The sequence below is a fragment of the Lynx canadensis genome, chromosome B4 (genome assembly GCF_007474595.2).
Source record: "Lynx canadensis isolate LIC74 chromosome B4, mLynCan4.pri.v2, whole genome shotgun sequence".
NCBI lineage: Eukaryota > Metazoa > Chordata > Mammalia > Carnivora > Felidae > Lynx > Lynx canadensis.
Genome location: NC_044309.1, coordinates 123,796,873 through 123,811,028, shown reverse-complemented (window position 1 = coordinate 123,811,028; position 14,156 = coordinate 123,796,873). Strand labels below are relative to the sequence as shown.

Here is a 14,156-nt window from a genome sequence, read left to right as displayed (position 1 = left end):
ACAAACTTTTTCCAACAAATTCTAGACTTTATCAGATTAATATTCCTGTTACGTGTCCTCTTTAAGAGGAAACTAACTTCGTTCAGATATACAACTTCCTTTAGTGTCTGTAAAGGTTTTCCTACAAACCAGTAACCAAAGAACCAAGCGCTTGCCAGGGTCTACTCTAATTTATTGAAACTCTGAACAGAAGAATTAAAAGCAGCAAGTCCAGAGGAAAGGACAGAAACTAATGTTTGCTGAGTGGCAGCTATTTTACCACACTACTGTATCCAGTCCTCATCACAGGCAGTAAATGGCAAAGTCACCAGTTGTGCCCAGGTCTACCTACAACAATAACCCACCTTTAACGCTGTCAGGAAGGCTAGGGTGAAGGAAAGACTACGTGACACCACTTCAATCACATTACCCATCCTCCCTCTGGGCTCCCAGGGTACTTGGTCTGTACAGCGATGACGTTAGTGCATGAGTGATTAACAGAATCTGCATGCTAACAGAATTTGTATTATTCACCTGAATTTCCCCAGCACAGACTCACCTGCAAATAGTGGACGCTCGACAATAAGATTATATGACTTTATCAGCAGAATTTCTAAAATTTCTAAAATGTCTACTAAGAAGTCTAATAAATTAACTGAAGGGAGACCCTCTTATGAACCAGGTACATTAAAAGCAGGCTCGTCCCCCTTGCCCGTCACGTAACACGCGTTTGTGGGGAACCTGGTGCCAAACCATTCGTAAACGACCTGCTTCTGGGTCCGGGCTTCATATGTAGCAGAGCAGCTCCCTCACGGTGATCTAGCGAACGTCAGCCCTCGACACAAGGGTTTGTAAAAAAAAAATTTTTTGATTTAAAAAGAAAAACAAAAGTAGGCTTCCCGAAAGGAAGGAGTGTATTAATGGCAGACTCAGTGGGGAGACATTCAGACATAGGAGTAAATACTAACTTGGAAGGGGGGGTGGGTAGAGGTGGGAATAGCGGTGGACTATGGCTAGATTATGTGTTAGATTCATATTCCACAGGTCAAAGGAATCAGCTCAACTACCCTTTTTGTTGGAAAGAGAAATGGACATGAGGCTGCCTGAGGCCCCAAAGGTCACGGACAGAGAACAGCCTTGAAAGGATCTGGGAAAGAGATATGACCCCAACGTAAGAAAACTTTTAAAGTAACTGATTTTCTAAGATTCCAGACTTGAAAAAAAAAGTGCTGTTGATTTTAAACAGGAAGTAAACACATCAAACAAAGGAAGCATGACTAATTTGAGTAGGAGCAAAATTTTTCAAAGCATGTATTTATGCCTTGTTTTTTTTAATATTTAATAAACTATTAATTAAAACTCAGAAAAAGTTATAGAATAATTGACCCTAGCAAATGTCCCATACCCTGTAGATCTCGAAACTAATATTAGATAAGGTTAGAGTTTCCCTCTTCAAGGACACGGTGACTTATGTCATTGATTAACTATGAAGCTGTGCCAATCTCATTTTATTCTTCTACCAAATAATACAACCTACTTTCTAAAGGCAACAAATTCCTCTTCAAGTTCTCTAGGGTTGCTAGGGTACTCTAAATATTTTATCCAAAGACTAACCAACGCTTTCTCAACAAACAGAGTCCCTCCACCCCAAGAATATCGCTCATAAACTGATTTCTTTGGACAGAGAAAAACAAAACAACTTCAAAGGAAAGCAAATAAATTTGCACTCCCTTATGAAACTCTATGTAATTGTAAGAATTGACTTGAGGGGCAACTGGCTGGCTCAGTTGATAGAGCAAATGACTACTGATCTCAAGGTCGTGAGTTCAAGTCCCATGCTGGGTGTAGGAGATTAGTTTAAAACAAAATAGGAATAATACAAAACGAATTTATCTGAAAAAATTCTGGTTTTCTTTTTTTTTTTTTTAAGTTTATTCATTTTTGAGAGACAGAGCATGAGCATGAGCAGGGCAGAGAGAGAGAGACACGGAATCCAAAGCAGGCTCCAGGCTCTGAGCTGTCAGCACAGAGCCCGACACAGGGCTCGAACTCACGAACTGTGAGATCATGACCTGAGCCGAAGTCAGACACTTAACCGACTGAGCCACCCAGGCACCCCTGAAAAAATTCTGGTTTTCTATTACAGAATGACACTCTAAGGACAGTATCTGTTCTGTGCAGCTAGTGACGCAAAGTAATTGCAGTCATTTTATACATAAAAAACATAAACAATAAAAACTTCCAGATTATCCTCTAGTCTTGTAAAAATGGATGCTGCGTCCCCAGACCACAGCTCGCACCCCTCAAAAACGCAAGCAGCTTCTCCCACCATACCTGTCTCCTCGATCTTCCAACCGTAGTTTCGAGAGTCTTGCACGGCTTGTCCTAACAAAGCCGCTTGGTGCATCAGTTTTTTAGGTATGCAACCCACATTTACGCATGTTCCTCCGAGACCTGCAACAACATCAAGAAATAAGTTTATACCCTGCTTCATGATCCTTGATGGAAAAAGGTCAGTAATCATTATAATGTACTACAAAAGATCATAATTTATTTGCCCAACGTAGCCCAATACTGTTTATGCAAATTCATTCCTAAGTTTCAAGGCATTTCTAAGCTCAGAGAGCCTTATGTATCAAACACAGTGAGTGACCTCACCTTCAAACAAAAGAAAAATGAAATTTCCACAATTTCCATACCCTCAAAAATTCAAAATTAACTGACTGCTGATAAAGATGCCAGAAATTGAAATTTTACTTTGCATGCAATCCTATACTTGCCACCAAATCTTTGAACAGAACTATATGGTAAAGGGGTTATTAAGCTAGCCACAGTTGGACTGCAGTGGGTCTGGAACTACAAATAAAATGTGGTGTATGTGAGCATTTTTTTTAAGATGGTGGTCTACAGCTTTCATGGATTCTCACAAAAGGATTCATGACCAAAACAAACACAAGCTTTAGCATCTCTGAGACTAAAGAACATGGCGCTAGACTGTCTCCATTAGAACAAAATACAGGCAGGCAGGGAGGCAGACAAAATGGCGTGAGATTGCAAGATGGCAGCAGACGTCACAGCTCAGAAAACAGAAGCCTTCTGAGGAGAATGCTTCCAGACTGCCACTATGGAGTGCAACCTCCCCAGGCCAGAGGGGCTATCCTCAGCACAAGAATAGTGCCTGGGGCACCTGGGTGGCACAGGAGGTTAAGCATTCGACTTTGGCTCAGGTCATGATCTCACGGTTCAAGCCCCGTATCAGGCTCTGTGCTGACAATGAGAAGCCTGCTTGCTTGGGATTCTCTCTCCCTCTCTCTCTCTCTCTCTGTCCCTCCCCCACTCACTCTCTCTCTCTTTCAAAATAAATGAACTTAAAAAAAAAAAATGGGGCACCTGAGTGGCTCAGCTGGGTAAGCATGTGACCTCAGCTCAGGTCATGATCTCACAGTTCGTGGGTTTGAGCCCTGCATCAGGCTCTGAGCTGACAGCCCACAGCCTGGAGCCTGCTTCAAATTCTGTGTCTTCCTCTCTCTCTGCCCCTCCCTCACTCACGTTCTGTCTCTTTCTGTCTCTCAAAAATGAGTAAACGTTAAAAAAAAATTAAAAAAAAAAAGTGTCCAACACAACACCGACACCTAATAAATATTTGTTGAATGGATGAATTAGAAAGTGAGACACTCTCTTATCCAAGAGTTCCCGCTTCTTGCCTCCTAATGAGAGCAGCTAAGTCATCTTGGTAAAATTTATGTATCACATCAATCCCCTTCTCAAAGGCTTCCTACTAGGCTTCGATTAGGTCCAATTCCTCATCTCAGCCTATTGAGACCTGTACAGCCTGACACCTGCCTTCGTCTCTAATCTTACCTCCAGCTCGTATCACCCAGGCTACCACCATGAAGGACTCCCACCTGCCTCAGGGCCTTTATATGTTCTATTCTGTGACAGAGACCGAGAAAAGTCCCCTGGAAGGTTCTTCCTAAGCTTTTGGCATAGCTGGTTCATTCTTATTCTTTTGGCCTCATTTAAAGGCCACCTCTTCAGAGGCCTTCCTTGATAATCTTCTCAAAGTTAAACTCTTTCCTCTACCCAGTTCCTCTCTATCCCACCATATAATTTTTTTAGTACCACTCATCATAATTTGTAAAGTTCCCCACTTATCTCTTGTCTCCCCGCTAGCATATAAACTCCACAAGGACAAGAACTTCACGTCTACCACACCCACTGCTACATCTCCAATGCCCTGGTTCGTAGTAAGTGTTCAATTAATATCTGTGGAATAAATGAATACAGAACACTGATTCAACAAGATTCGGAAGCAGCACGGGCTGTCCACTGAGATATCTGATTCCAGTTCTTATTGAATGTAGGAACTGGTTTTAAAACAGAAACCCACAGGTAAGTGTTTAAACTTTCAGTTATTAAATCCCTAAGTTTACCAAATTACTCAAATCTTTAGTTTTAAATCATCATGACAGCTGTGGATAAGATTTTGCATCATCCTGACACTGCCAGAATCTCCAAATTTTCAACATTTAACATTTTCATTTTAACTTAGCACAAGTGAAAGAGGCATATATTTTGTTTGTTGTTTTAATTTAACTTTTAAATTTTTAATTGGGTTTTAGGAGCCATTTAAACATATGCCAGGGAAAAGCCTGCTCCTACCAATCCACTTCTAAAATACTTCAAAGCTTACCCCATCTAGTTCCATGGGGGGTTGGAGTGACAAAATCCAGGACCAATATCTTCTTGTCATATTTGGCTGCCTCCTAAAAAATAAACGTATTAAAATGAACTCGAAAGGTGACCATGACAGACTAGAAATGGACTGTTAAAAATCCAAGCTATTCTTATTAAGCTACAGTGCCCACAGCATAACCAGTTATTACTGCCTGGAACTTCAGATACTGCACCAAGATGGTTAGTGAGACTCCAAAATAAAAATTAGGCAACTGAGACAGTCACAGGGTAGTTGTAAAGAACATACAGAGCACAGCTGTAAAACTGTCTTCCGGACACACTAGTATCCTCTTACATAATTCCATGCAAACAGTAACATATTAAGCAATAATCTGAAGAACCTGGGGTCTTTTCTAAGCAGGCAGAAGGTGAATAGCCAGTAAAAAAGATTTAGGACAGTCTACAACCCTTGATTCAACCTGTATTCTGTAAGTATTTCTGAAAGTATTTTAAGTTTTATCTAATTCAGTATCTAGGCAGAATATTGGAAAAGTTTTTCTTCTAAAATTGTCAGATTTCCTAAAATTTCACATGAAAAGCCAGTAAGAAAGTTGATGGTATCTATGAGCTTTCCAAATAGATTTTAAGGGAGTGATGACAATAGTCAGAAGTTCATTTTGCAGAGTATCCTTTATCTTTTTCAGAGAATAAGTTTTGTGTATTGGCAACTACAACCTCCAAAGGTTATTTGAAAGGATTGAGTCTATGTTTCCTTTAAAACCAACAGAACGAGGGGCGCCTGGGTGGCTCAGTCGGTTAAGTGTCCAATCGCAGTTCCTGAGTTCGAGCCCCACGTCAGGCTCTGTGCTGACAGCTCAGAGCCTGGAGCCTGCTTCGGATTCTGTGTCTCCTTCTCTCTCTCTGTCACTCCTCCACTCATGTTCTATCACGCTCTCTCTCAAAAATAAACATTAAAAAAAATTTTTTTTAATAGAAGAAAAATAAAACTCACCAGAACTAGAGTAAAATACATCCAGTATTATTACTGAATTATTTACAGCTAAGTATGGCTTCATGCCAGATGCTGGCCTGCTCCTCATTTGGGCAGCTTCATTTGAATCTACCCTTACTGACCCACAAGCTACACCTTTTAAACCATGTCATCTTTTATTTAAAAAAATTTTTTTTAATGTTAGTTTATTTTTGAGAGAGAGAAAGACAGCTGTCAGCACAGAGCCTACTTGGGATTCTCTCTCTCTCCCTCTCTCTCTGCAACCCCCCACCCACATGCACACGCATGCATGCACATGCTCGCTCTCTCTCTCTCTCTCAAAATGAATAAACTTAAAAAAAAATAAAAGTACCTGTTGGAGAAGGATGACAGGCCCAAGGGCCCTTGGCCCCTCACACATGGAAGATGTATCTCAATTTAGGACCAGGAGTCTCATTCCTTAACCTCCCTTATTTATACTTCCTCTCCCCCATGACTCCCAGACCAGAGTTAGTGGGTATTCTCTTAGTTCACTTCTTATACAAAGGAGGCAAACATTTTCAATTTTTTTTAATGTGTATTTTTGAGATAGAGTGTGCGCGAGCGAGCGGGGGAGGGGCAGAGAGAGAGAGGGAGACACAGAATCTGAAGCAGGTTCCAGGCTCTGAGCTGACAACACAGAGCTTGATGCAGGGCTTGAACTCACAGACCTCAAGATCAGATGCTTAACCGACTGAGCCACCCAGGTGCCCCAGGAGGCAAACGTTTTTAATGATTAAGTTTAAGGAATCCAATTGCTCTCCATTTTTCTACTGGGGAGGAGGGCCTGTGAACAGGAAAATCATCAAAGTGAAAGAAACCTAATATTGATATTTATAAAGAGTAAGAAATATATTTATTTAATTTCAAACTGTTTCTATACCACACCTTTATTATCTTTGAAAAGTCAGCCAAACTTAAAATGAATGAAAATGTGTCCCAAAATACAGGCCACGGTACTGTCATGTAGAAGTACTTTCACAAAGAAGGTACAGTTCAACCTGGAAAACTGATTTACAAAATAGTCCCTTTGTAAACATGTCCTGCCCGAGTTAAGGTGCAGAATGTCACAAGAGTGGCTCAACCTAATTCCAGTGAGAACCGGCGGACGTCTATCAGGAGCGTGACTCCTACCCATCACCCAGATGACACACAGGAGCCTTGCCTTAGCAGCTGCCAGCCCTCCCGAGCCGCCTCCAACGATGATGAGGTCATAGTCATAGGACTCGGGAAGACCCTCCGAGCCGTTCATTTTCAGTAGCTTTTGAAGTGTGCCCTCCTGATAAGCCTAAAGAAAAGGAAGAGGAAATAAGTTAACTTAAAAGCAGCAATGCCGAAAAGTTTTGTGAGAAAACCTTTCTCTGAAAAAAGCAAAAGGAATATTCAAAGGAAAAATATCGTTTAACTTCTATCACAGCACGCAAGAAGAAAATGTTCAACCCTCTTTTCTTTTTTTTTTTTTTAATTTTTTTTTTTCAACGTTTATTTATTTTTGGGACAGAGAGAGACAGAGCATGAGCGGGGGAGGGGCAGAGAGAGAGGGAGACACAGAATCGGAAACAGGCTCCAGGCTCCGAGCCATCAGCCCAGAGCCTGACGCGGGGCTCGAACTCACGGACCGCGAGATCGTGACCTGGCTGAAGTCGGACGCTTAACCGACTGCGCCACCCAGGCGCCCCTCAACCCTCTTTTCAAGTGGTGACCAAAAATTTGCTTTTTGTTAGGAAAAACAAAAATTCCTAATTCCTTTTCGCATCACAGGTAGCTAACTGAAATGTTCATATAGTACTTCCAATGTTAGACCCTGACATTCCAACAAAATCAACTTAGTCCTAAATGAAGTATGATCATCAGTCCTTTTTCCCCAGAATTATTACACTAGGTTTTAAATTTGGTTTTTAAAATATTTGTACTGTATGTTTTTAATAAAACCATCAATAACCATTCAGTAGTCATCTTTATTTTCTGGCCAAAGGTACAAAAATAAGTGGCCTAAGTTCTCAGATTAGGATAGCGGTCTGGTAGGGGCACCTGGTTGAGCGTCCGACTTCGGCTCAGGTCACGATCTCACAGTTCTTGAGTTTGAGCCCCACATTGGGCTCACTGCTGTTATCCTGTCAGCACAGATCCTGTTTCAGATCCTCTGCCCCCCTCCCTCTGCCCCTCTCCCACTTGTGCTCTCCTAAAAAATAAATATTAAAAAAAAAAAAAAAAAAGACAGAGGCCTGGTAAATAGCAACTGAAACAGATTAGCCAAATACTTAAGACTTTTCTACATTGCTCAGGTAAAAGTTCAGAACAAAAGCATTAATTGACATTTACCTACAAGAAAAGTTAAATGTAAAAGTCCCTGCTTTTCCAAGGCATTTTATTTATTTTTTTATGTTTATTTATTTTTGAGGGAGGGAGGGAGAGAAAGAGAGAGAGATCGCGCCTGCGCACAGTGTGGGAGGGGCAGAGAGAGAGAGAGAGAGAGACAGACAGACAGACACAGAATCCGAAGCAGGCTCAGGCTCTGAGCTGTCAGCACAGAGCCTGATGTGGGGCTTGAACTCATGAACCGTGAAATCATGACCTGAATCAGCTGGACGCTTAACCGACTGAGCCACCCAGGAGCCTCCCAAGATACTTTATATAAGGAAAGAAATAAAAAGTGGGGGAGGGTGCGGGAGACAATAAATTAAGCACAACTCTGTACAACTTTTTTTTAAGAACACTTTTTTTAAATGTATTTTTTTAGTTGTTTTAAGTAATCTCTCCACCCAACATGGGGCTCGAACTCACAACCCTGAGATCGAGAGTTGTATGCTCTACCCACTGAGCCAGCCAGGCACCCCTAAAGCTTACTGCTTTAATCTACCTAGGCACGAGGCCTCCTATACTGTATTAGTTTCCATGTACTTGGCACATAACAGACTTTATAATATAAATATTATAGACTTTTAACTTCAAAAGCCATTTCATTTCACTAGGTTTTATATACATGAGTTATATTTCATATTAGCTTGGAACACTGTTTTGGTGATTATTTTTTAAAGCAGGCTTCACTCCCAGAGCGGGGCTTGAACTCATGACCCTGAGATCAAGCCCTGAGCTGAGCTCAAGAGTCGGATGCTTAATCAACAGAGCCAACCAGGTGCCTCCTGTTTTGGTGGTATTTTTAATATTACCTTTTATTAAAACAAACATGTGTGCTAAATGTTATACCAGCAACAAAAAAGTGTTTTTAAAAATGAAGTTTTAATCTCAATAATCGATAAAAGTCCCCCAAACTTACCAGCCCCGACGCCACATTTTTCTCCTGCCTACCATCAGCTGTAGGGGGCGAAGGGCAGAGCTTAGGGTCAGTAGAGCAGGATGCTGGGGACGCGGAAGGGGGCGCACTGGAGGAAGGTGCAGGAAGAGGCATGGCACCGTGGCTGCCCCTTGGCAGGGTGGCAGGTGCACCTGACGGCTCAGAGACTGAAGGGAGAGCACGTGGGTACCAGCAACAATGGGGACAAGACTGCATCAACCTGACCGTCTGTACAAAAGGTCTAACGTGAGAGGCTGGTAAACACAGCCAGTATTCATCTACTGGCATTTTGGCAGAGGCTCCTCCTTCAGTACAAGGCACTGTGGGGGGGAAAAACAATTTGGTAATAATAGCCATTCAGATCACAGGACCGTTACAAGCTTCAGGTAACAAACATTACTCTCTAGTTGGTCTCCAGGAGCACAGGCTGACTTGCTGGCTTAAAAGAATTAATAAATGCAGCCAGCTGTCCTTTTGGAAAAATAACGTATTACCATTTTAATCTCAGCCTCAGTTTTATCTGCAAGTACTTGGCACAGTGCTGGAAGACCGTCACTGGCTGTCTAAATGAAAACTACCCATTTCATAACCACCCCCACCATTATCTACTAGAACAAAAGAAAGAAAACGCACTGTCATGCTGAAAAGCCACCAATGTATAATCTGTTCTGTCCTGAAATTCTGGATCACACCTGATTCTTATTCAAGCTTGAAGTCAAATTGTATCAACCAGAATACAGATTTTATGAAGAAAACTAAGTGAGCCTGAACACTTTTGACTCTGTAAGTATAACGGTAAGACACAGGCAACTAAAGCAGTCCACTGACCCCAAAACTACACATAGTGTTTTCAAATTCCAATCCAACTTAAAACTGAAATTGCTATCCTTAAGGTCTAAGTTAAGTTTGCCACCTAAAATATAAACAAGATAGGCAGTAGAATAAAGCTCCCCCAACGTCAAGGAGGAGCACACAGATGGGTAAGACAGAAAAGAAAAATGCCCCCCCTTCTCCTCCAATTATGCTTGTTAGAAATAGTGGCCACTGACTATATTACCTGATAAAGAACAAGAATTCTCAAACTTTTTAGTCTTAGGATCCCTTTATAACCTTAAATTATGTAGGACCCCAAAGAGCTTTGGTTAATGTGAAGTTTATTTATCAATTTTAGTGTACAGAAGTTAAAACTAAGAAATGTTAATATTAAAATATTTTAAATTAAAATATTAAATGCCTTAAGCATTACCGTTAAACATACTTGTTAAAAATAATTTTTTAATTAGTGACAGTACAATTCTTTTTAATGCCTGTCTTAATAAAAAACACTCATATCTTTAATGCGTTCAGTCTGTTACAAAGTCACCTGTCTGGAAAACTCCATGGTAGACTCGTGAAGGAATTAGATGAGAAAAGCATCTCAATATTATGGAGATAATTTTGACTTCAAGGTCTTCCTGTTAGGGCCGCAGGAAGTCCCCAGAAGAACTCACTTTGAGAAGCAGTACTATAGGACACAGCACCTCACCCCTAGCAGGTGTTTGCCAGACTTACATACTGGATATTCTTTCACTTTTTCCATCTGCTTCTTAGGAAAAATGCGTATTCCCACCCCTACCCCTAGTGAAACACTGCTCCAGACTCACCTCTGAAAAGGCACGACATAGAAAACAATTCAAGTGTCCCAGATTTCTTCAAAATTAGAATGATTTTTACGTTCCTCCCCACCAAACATGATTCATATCCACTGAGCAGAGATATGTACTAGTTTTTCTTACCATTATACATCAGCTCTGGTGTTGAAATGACCTGGGTTAAAACACTTGCTCTACCACTCTCTAAGCTAGGTGACTTGGGCTCATCACCTAATCCTTAGGGAGTCTGTCTTTTTAGTTTGTAAAATGAAATTAACATACCCTTGTACTACACCAAACGGCAGGGTAATGCATATCGGCACAGACGCTGGTAGGAACAACCTCTTTAGGTTACTAATTCTCCCCTTCCCAGAGAAGGAAACCTGCGTGGTCAAAAAGCTCCTGGAGTGTTTAACAGATGTCCCCTGCATTTCCCTGTGCCACACCTCACTTGAAATGCCCTCTTCCCATCAAATCCTGACACAGTATATAAACAGTAAGTAAACACTGATGTTGTATTATTTTTATTCAATACACACAAACACATCACCCTTTCTAAGGCATTCCTTCAGGAGTTGGGGGGGGGGGGCGGTGGGTTCTTTTACCAACATTCTAAGTGTCCAATACAATATCCGTTTCTTCCATTAAGGTCTTCCTAAATTTCCCAAACAACTTTTTCCTTTTGCTTCTTGCAACTCCATTAACACATACCATAACCTTATACAAGGAAGCAGAGGGAGACTTCACTACAGTAGTAAATGTGAAGACAGACTTAAGAAGTTGCACTGGCAAGTCTGAAAATGGGAGGAAGACCCTGTAAAGCAAGGATTACAGGTGGCCTCTGAAACTGACAAGAAAACAGATTCTCCCCTCAGAGCCTCAGCAGAACCAGATCTGCTAACACCTTGATTTTAGCCCAAACAGATACGAGACTTTCAACCTCTAGAACTGTAATATGATATAATATACGTTTTCTGTTATTTTAAGCCACTAAAAGTGTGGTAATTTGTTACAGCAGCAATAGGACACTACTACATGCACTAAAATATAAATTCCCTAAGAGACGGTCCATTTCCTGTCCACCTTTCCCCCCACTGCCTAGACCAGCATCTGGTACAGTGAACACTCAAACAATTGCTGAGTAAGTAACAATTGCCAATTCCAATCACTTGATAATAGATTCCCCAAGACAAAGGCAAAGGCATGAGGAAGTCCTATCTAGATATAAAGTGAATGAACCGTGACAGAGATGTCACCACTAAAGTAGCTTACAGCACAGAATATCTGACCCTGAGAGGAGGCCCTAATATGAGGGCTCACTCCTGAGCCAGACACTGTGAGAGGTGCTTTGCATATATTACCCCATTTGTATATATTATCCCATCTAGTCCTCACAATAGCCTTCCAATGTGGTCATCTCATAAACGATAATATAGAAGCCCTTAGAGATGAAGAAAGTCGCCCCATGAATTAAGAATTGAACCCAGGAGTAAATGATTACTAAGCTCTTGCTCTTCTCACTATACCATACCCCGGAACTCAGGTTTCTAAGTACAGCTGACCCTCCAACAACATGGGTTTGAAATGCAGTCTACTTACATGCGGATTTTTCAATAAATAGAGTATTATAAACATATTTCTCTTCCTCTCAGTATTATGATTTTCCTATTTTCTCTAGCTTCCTTTATTGTAGAATATAGTATATAATACATATAACATACAAAATATGTTTTAATTGACTTTATGTTAACAATAAGGCTTCTGGTCAACAGCTGGCTATTAGTAGTTAAGTTTTGGGGGAATCAAAAGTTACAGTTGCATTTCTGACTGTGCAGGGGGGATGGTGTCCCTAAACCCCTCATTGTTTAAGAGCCAACTGTCCTTGTCACATACATTTTCCAATTTTATCCTTATTGTAAACTTAAGAGACAGGTGTTATTCCTATTTAGCAAATCAAAAACCTATGGTTTACACGTTCAATAATTTGCCCAAAGCCTCTAACTAGAACGTTAATTAAGTCAGGATTTGATTCCAGGTGCTTTGATCAGAAAGTGGTTCTGTTACACAATAAAGTTCTAGTTAAAAATTCTTTCTGTAATATTCTCCTAAATTTTAGTTGATTTTATTGAACCTGTGAAATTTAAGCCCCTCTGATTATATTCCTGGGAAACCAGCAGATCTGCAGTTTGCCTCATATCTAATCTCTGTAATTATCTATCGGTCAATTCTTTTTTCCTTCAAGGTAAGCTGTCACTTTAATTTCAAAATGATGTGGCAACTAAGGTGTCACAGTAAAAACAGAAACAAGTGGTCAACATGATTTAGATTTTAAAAGCTGTTAACTTTAGAGAAGGCCCCCAAAATTACCTTCCCCCCAAATCTGTACATTCTCTACTGATGCTTTTAGTCAAGTCTCCAATACTCTGTAAAGACACTGGGCACTTAACTGAGCAATCCAGTGATGAGTAAAAAAAGTGAGGCAGAATCCTCTTGCTACTAAGAAATTCTTTTCCTCTAATGGCAAATTTCTGGAAAACCCAAGGAACTTGGGTACTAAAGACAGGCTAAAATGAGAATCAGCGAAACCAAATGATACTTCCATGATGCTAAATAAATCAAAGGGTGGCACACCCAGCAAGGTTAGCATTCCTTTATGAAAAAAGGGGGAAAGAGGGGCGCCTGGGTGGTCAGTCAGTTAAGCATCCAACTTGAGTTCAGCTCAGGTCATGATCTCGCTATTGAGTTCGAGCCCTGCAGTGGGACTCTCAGTGTGCAGGCTGCTTGAGATTCTCACTCTCTTCCTCTCTCTCTCTGCCCCTCCCCTGCACTCCCACGCTCCCTCTCTCTCAAAATAAAAAACTTTAAAAAAAAAAGGAAAGAAAGAAGGAAAGAAAGGAAGGAAAAGGGGAAGGAATGGCTACTTTATTTTTTTTTAACGTTTATGTATTTTTAAGAGAGAGAGAAAGAGACAGAGCACAAGTGGGCAAAGGGCAGAGAGAGGGAGACAAAGAATCCGAAGCAGGCTCCAGGCTCTGAACTGTTAGTAACAGAGCCTGATGCAGGGCTCAAACTCACAAACCGTAAGATCATGATCTGAGCTGAAGTCAGACCCTTAAACAACTGAGCCACCCAGGCACCCCAGGAATGGCTACTTTAGAAAACAGCTGAACAAGTTTCGTGAGAAATTTCTATTTTGGCAAAAAACCTCAACTACTACTGAAGAATCTGTCCCCAACACACATTAGGATCACTCCTGTCAACCTTGATGCCATTTATTTAGTCTTTGGACTTCCTTTCCCTATTCTACACAAGACTTAGTAGGAAAGTTCATTGTTACTTCTTCCCAAGCCAGATACTTATCCACTTGCCAAATGATGCCTAATGGCAAAGTCCACTACTACCCCAGATTAAGTTCCTATAGGGATGAAAAAAAGCAGCCTAGGGGGCTCCTGGTGGCTCAGTCAGCTAAGCACTTGACTCTTGGCTTCGGCTCAGGTCATGAAGCCTACTTTGCAATTTTGTCTGCCAGTCCCCCGTTCACAGT

General features: G+C 41.0%; 1 protein-coding gene across 2 annotated transcripts in view; it reads right to left on the bottom strand.

Annotated features, from left to right (window-relative positions):
- Window positions 1-14,156, bottom strand: part of TXNRD1 (thioredoxin reductase 1) — a 72,613-nt gene that overhangs the window by 42,261 nt on the left and 16,196 nt on the right. For both annotated transcript variants that reach the window (XM_030320414.2, XM_030320413.1), the window contains exons 3-5: window positions 6,852-6,974; window positions 4,673-4,745; window positions 2,314-2,433 (exon numbers count right to left, since the gene is read on the bottom strand). In XM_030320414.2, the coding sequence (XP_030176274.1) occupies window positions 2,314-2,433; window positions 4,673-4,745; window positions 6,852-6,938 (280 nt within the window). In that variant the 5' untranslated portion in view covers window positions 6,939-6,974. The remainder of the gene's footprint in view (window positions 1-2,313; window positions 2,434-4,672; window positions 4,746-6,851; window positions 6,975-14,156) is intronic.